This window comes from Odontomachus brunneus, unplaced genomic scaffold (genome assembly GCF_010583005.1).
Source record: "Odontomachus brunneus isolate Ranch 3 - 2012 unplaced genomic scaffold, Obru_v1 Obru_scaffold_001, whole genome shotgun sequence".
NCBI lineage: Eukaryota > Metazoa > Arthropoda > Insecta > Hymenoptera > Formicidae > Odontomachus > Odontomachus brunneus.
The window spans coordinates 8,462,476-8,468,296 of NW_022639451.1; the positions used below are offsets into that span (position 1 = coordinate 8,462,476).

Sequence of the window (5,821 nt, forward strand, 5' to 3'; positions counted from 1 at the left end):
CACACTGTGCCTGGGATACCGTCAGGGTCCGGCGCCCTTTTCTTAGCGCCGAACTTCCTGACGGCCCTGTCCATCTCCACCTCGGTGACCCTGACCGACTCTTCCTCTCCGTCTGGGGGGGGGGGCCTCGTAGGGGGGAATACAAGCTTCCCCCCATGGAAAGAGGGCCCCCACCACATCATCGAAGAAGTCGGGGTCCAGGGACGCCGTTGGAGGGGGCGTCCAGTTGCGCAAACGCCACATCACAATGTGATAAGGGCGCCCCCATGGGTCCCTGTCGATGGTGGAGACCAGGTCACCCCAGGCACGGGCCTTGGCCGTAAAGATGGCCACCTTGAGAGCGCCCTCTTTTCGCGGTACGCCCTCTCGGCGGCCATCCCGCCTGCACTAGCCCTTCCACGCCGATCCATTTCTCGCCTGGCTTGGCCGGCGGAGCGCCGAAGTTCGGCGATCTCCGCCGACTATCAGTACACGGATCGGCGGGGATGTGGCCGGGATCGGGGCATGGCGGCATCACACGCCGCCGTCATCACGCCCACGATCCCGGCCGCCTTAGCCTCAATGGCGGTCCGGGTCCCCGGTGTGGGGCCCGAGTCCGCCCATGTGACCGCCGTTAAGGCGGCCGCCAACTTGTCGCGGTCGAGTTTACGGAGACCCCATCTTGGTAGTCGGGCGCCTTCCTGGCCGCGCCTCAGGAGCACCTCCTCGGGGGTGGCGACCAGTCGGATCACGATGTATCGATGCTCCGAAAGGTTTTCTTCCCTGGTCACCACCCGCCAATCCTGAATTAGTCGGGCTGCCTGGGGAGACGCCAACGTGACGTCGATCACTGATCTCCCCCGCGGCCCGACGAAGGTGCTCCTCCAGCCCCTGTTGATTATACAGAGGCCGTGAGACGCGACCCATTCCTCCTTTGCCTCGCCCCTTCAGCACCTGGCCGAGGACCCCCACAACGCCGACCTGGCATTAAAGTCTTCGGCCACCAGAACCGGCCTTTGGGGGCGCCTCGACATGAGGTCCCCCAGCCGTTCCAAAAGGTGCTCTGTCCGTGTGGGTCGCGGACGTAAAGAATACCTCCAACGTATGGCCTGCGTGTCGTAAAAGGCGACTAAAAGGCCCTCATGGGTGGATTGCTGCGCCCATTAGTATTAGGAGCCGGAGGGCTCCCCTCCTTCTCGCTTCAGGGAGCCCAATGGCGCCTACAGCAGGGGAGCGTACCGGATCCCTTATGCCAGTATGGTATCGATCTCTCGGGTGGGCAGCGGCGCCCCAGAGTATCAGAGGAAGGCGTGCGCGCCCGGTTGTCCTTAGGACAGCCGGTGCGGACGAACCGACCTCACCGCGGGGGCTGTCGGGTCCCTAATGCCTGCATGGCAACCGGCCTCCCGGGTGGGCAGCTGAGCCCGGGAGTAGCAAGATTCTCGGTGAATACTTCACCGGGAATCCACAGCGGGGGCAGGGCGGGCTCCTGAGGCTCAGTTGAGCCAAACCGCCCTAGGGGCCGGCCCGAAAAGCCGCCCGAGTTGGGGGGCCGCCGTCAAGCCCCCCATTATAATACATGATGAACAAGACAGAAGGTAAGACTTGCGGCAAATCGGATATGTCGCGCCGGCATGGGAGGGCTATGGTCCCAGACCCCCCCCTTGTCGTCAACGAGCAATGGGCCGAGCGAAGGCGACAGGACCGGTGCGTCAACGGTGGGCGCGTCGGTCTTTCTGGCTACCGCCGCGGGTAGGGCGGTGATCAAATAAATGGGAAAGACGAGAAAGGTAGGAATGGGCGAAAAAAAGAAGGAAGCTGGAAATGGAAGAGGCGGAAACTGGGACAGAGACAGAGACGGAAGATGGAAACACGACGGGAGAGGCAGAGATGGGGGAGGACATAGTGAAATGACCTAAAAGCGAGGAAAGGGATAGGAATAGGGCGTTTGTATTACAGCGGATAATTTGGATTGCGGAAAGTGCTGGATGCATAGAAGAGGACTGGGAAAAAAGCAAGAGGATGAGTCGGGCTGAGAAGACGAGAATGGCGATTAGGAAAGAGGAAATAGTGCAATATAGCAAGGACATCGCCAAAGTGTTTAAAACAAGGACGGCATTTCTGGAAGACGCAATTAAAAAGAAGGACACGGACATGGAAGAGGAACGAAGGAGAGTGGACATGGAAAGGAGAAAATGGGAAAAGGAGAGAGTAAAGTGGAAGAGGGAGAAATCAGAAATGGAGAAAAGGACTTACGAGAGGAAAAATAAAGGAATGGAGTAATGGACCGGGCGGTGTCCCCCTTCCCGGAGGTGCGGTCCGACGTCAGGAACCGCGCAACGTCCCCGTTGCGGGATGCGGTGCTCGGGCGGAGGGGGGAGGCGCCGACGGCCGGAGTGCCGCCGGTTGCAGCAGGAGGAGTGACTGCGTTCTCCCCGCCCGCCGTGGCTCCCCCGAAAAATCGGGGATGGGTTGTGGCGGACGGGAGGGGTGTGAGAAGGAAGGAAAGGGGCCCCAAAGGGGCGGTGGGGTGGCGCGCGCTCCGGGGCGCCCGGCGGTGCCAAGGGCGCTGCCGGCGGTGCCGACGACGGCGGCGGTGTCGATACGCCTTGAGACAGGGAGCCTCTTGTATGCGGAGGCCCTCCGCAAGGCGAGGGCCGACATTGCCCCGGGTGCGGGTGGGGTCCAGCCCGCCTTCGTCAGGAGGGCCGCAAATGGCGGCCTCCTGTTCGGGCTGGCCGGACCCGGGAAGGAGAGGGAGGCGGACGCCCTAGCTATTAAGCTCAGGGCGTCGCTCCCGGGGGCCGTGGTCACACGGCCCTCAAGGATGGGGGAGGTCCGACTCGTCGGTTTTGACGAATCGGTCCTCCCCGACGAGATAGAGGAGGTCCTCGCTGCGCAGCTAGTGCACAGCTAGTGCGGCCTGCGCGGTGTGCCTCGAAGATGGCCGGGACTCGGGCCACCGCGTTAGTGGCCTCGAGTGTCCGATGGGAGGGGTGCTCCAGCGAGTGGGAGACCGCCGGGGCACCGAAGGGGCCGGCCTCCTAATGAGGCCGGACCAACGGAAGGCGTGCCGGCGGATCCCGGAAATTATCCCGAGATCCGACCGGTGGAGAGGCCCCCGATCTGACAATCTAGATCGGGGCCACGGCGCCGGCCGAACATCAGGCCGGCGTCGGGGGGTCCCTGGCGGGACCCTGCGGGGATTCTCGTCTAAGGGCGGCTCGTCTCTGGGGTGAGTACGCCCTGTCCCGGTCCCCCCTCTCCCCTATGGGTCGCTTTGGGGGATGTGCGAAGGCGCACCCTCCTATCATAGCGGCCCGGGAGAGAAGCGGCGCGATGTTGGGTCGCATCGCGCCGCTGTTATGAAGAGTTGCGACCGGGGGTGATTTATTACCCCCGGTCCGGGAGGGGTCCTCAGGACTGCGGAGGGGGATCCGCGGAAGTAATGCGCAAGTGGTTCCCGCGGGCCCCCTGACGACCGCTGAGGACGGATCCGCTAGGGGTTTTAGTGGGTAGGGCCCTCGTCGAATTTACTTCGGCGGGGGAGGAGTCCCACATAACCCGCGGTCTCCCCCCGGAGATCGCGGGTATGCGTAAAGCATTTCCCCTGGCTTAAAAAAAAAAAAAATCCAAAAAGCGCTCGAAGTGGGCGAGATCCCACGAGGGTGGGGCATAAACCCCGATTACATCTAGGGCCCCGCACCCGACCGCGACGTATCCCCCTCCCCTCTCCACAAGGGAGATTGGGGGGGGGAAGTCTCTCTTCATGGTAGATCGCTTATCACCCCGCCCAGCGTTCAAGAAAACCATGTCATTTGATGAAACAACACTATTATTTTAAATAATATTTTTTTAAAGTTTCTCTCAAAATTTAGTAATTCGATTTGTTTAATTTGGATTCTTTAATTATCTTTTGTTGGATTAATCATTATAACATATTGTTAAAAATGTAAAAGTAATTATCACTGGTTCACTACATCACATCAATATTCATCGCATATCGAATGTTGCATTGTTTCAATATCTATCAACAAATTATCCAATAAACAACAAGTAAAAATTATGTAACTATAATTTGGTGTTTGCTAGGTATGTTATAATATACTGTGAACACTATAAGGATACATTATATAAGCATGAATTGTAAGAATATCATTGGAATCATCAGAGTCTCCCCGTGCGCTCTCGATCGTCAGGTTAAGCAACAGTTTAATGCGGCCAGGACATGGATGGGTGACCAGCAGTATATCATTTGGGATCGAAATTATCGCAGGAGGATTTATGAAATTTTGGAATGTGTTGACAAACTTCGATATCTAGTAGTTTATGAGACATGAGAAAATTAGGAATATAAGTATATTTTTGTAAACATTATGATTTTCTCATTTATTACCTTTACATAATAATTCTCAGTATTTGATTACTATCAATATTTAACAGTGATTTTATTATCAGTATTCAACAGAAATTAAGTACTAGCCAAAAAATTACTGAATTACTGGTAATATTTAATCACTAATAATTTTTCAGTATTTCTTAGTATGATATTTCTGTAAGGGATAACAGCTATGGGAAAATATTTGTGTATAAATGAAAATAGCTATATTTTACAATTTGCATAATATAATTTTACACTGTTACATAATATTATATATCACATCATCTACTTGCGATCGTTTTTTTCATATCTCTTTTCCTTTGTGTGTGAATTTATCATCATCCCTCAATAAAAAAGGCATGGACATGTCCATTGTTGCCTCTTTTCCGCGATACTGATTGGCTGTCGAATCTCGAACTCGATCTCGATGTGACTCGCGGTTATTTCGAGCGATTATCATTGCGTTGGTTATGTGTTTAACAAGTCACAAGCCATCGTGGAGGTTACGTCTTTTGAATCGCGGAGATATAGGTAAAGAGTTAATTTCTATTTAAGTATTATACATACGTGCTACATAATATCGTTTATATATATTATTATAAAAATTTATTTTTTAGAGTTATAAGAAGCTACTAAAATAATTTATCGGCTTCAACTGGAGACTTGATTGCCGGGAGGACTGCGCTTGCACGCAGCATTGGCATTTGCTTGTGCCAAGTAAAAATCAAATTGAAGGGAGCATAAGCTGTAAAATATATGTCAGACAATTTCTGTGTAAGTATTATATATACGCATATATTTTTTATGTACATGTTATGTCTCTCTTTTATGTACATTCTTATGTCTCTCTTTCTCTCTCTCTCTCTCTCTCTCTCTCTCTCTCTCTCTCTCTCCTCTCTCTCTTTCTCTCTTTCTCTCTCTTTTTTCACTTTTGCTTTTAATAAACCATATCCATACAGTTATTTTTTCATGGATTTTTCATTTTTTATGTACATCCCATACAGCACAGAGACATATTAGGTGCGCAACTAAGTTCCTGCTGTTTGTCAATAGATGGCTCCAGCAGTAAGTGCTGGTCGATTTTGACATATCCAAAACGTCATGAACCAAGCTTAGACATATGGTAAACAAACCGCTTTGACACGTTAGTGATTTTGTTTTGGCGTCATATACTTTTGGTTGTGTGGAAATGTCTGATTTTGTGCCAAATAATCGTCATTTGCGGGAATTATTGATTTTCTTATTTCATTCGAAGAAAATGGCGGCTGAAGCGCATCGAGAGCTCCAAAAAGTTTACGGAGATGCTGCTCTAAGTGAAACAACGTGCCGTGATTGGTTTCGTCGCTTCAAAGACGGTGATTTCGATATTGACGACCATCCGCGTGAAGGAAGGCCAAAAACCTTCGAAGACGCTGAATTGGAGGCATTGCTCGATGAGGATCCGTGCCAAACGCAAGAACA

General features: G+C 52.6%; 1 protein-coding gene across 1 annotated transcript in view; it reads right to left on the reverse strand.

Annotated features, from left to right (window-relative positions):
- Positions 1 to 464: 464 nt before the first annotated feature.
- The window catches only part of LOC116850638, a gene marked incomplete at its 5' end in the record, with an annotated part of 16,904 nt that continues 11,547 nt past the window's right edge, over positions 465 to 5,821 (reverse strand). Inside the window, one exon of the mRNA XM_032829187.1 lies at positions 465 to 870. Coding sequence (XP_032685078.1) covers positions 465 to 870 — 406 coding nt within the window. The remainder of the gene's footprint in view (positions 871 to 5,821) is intronic.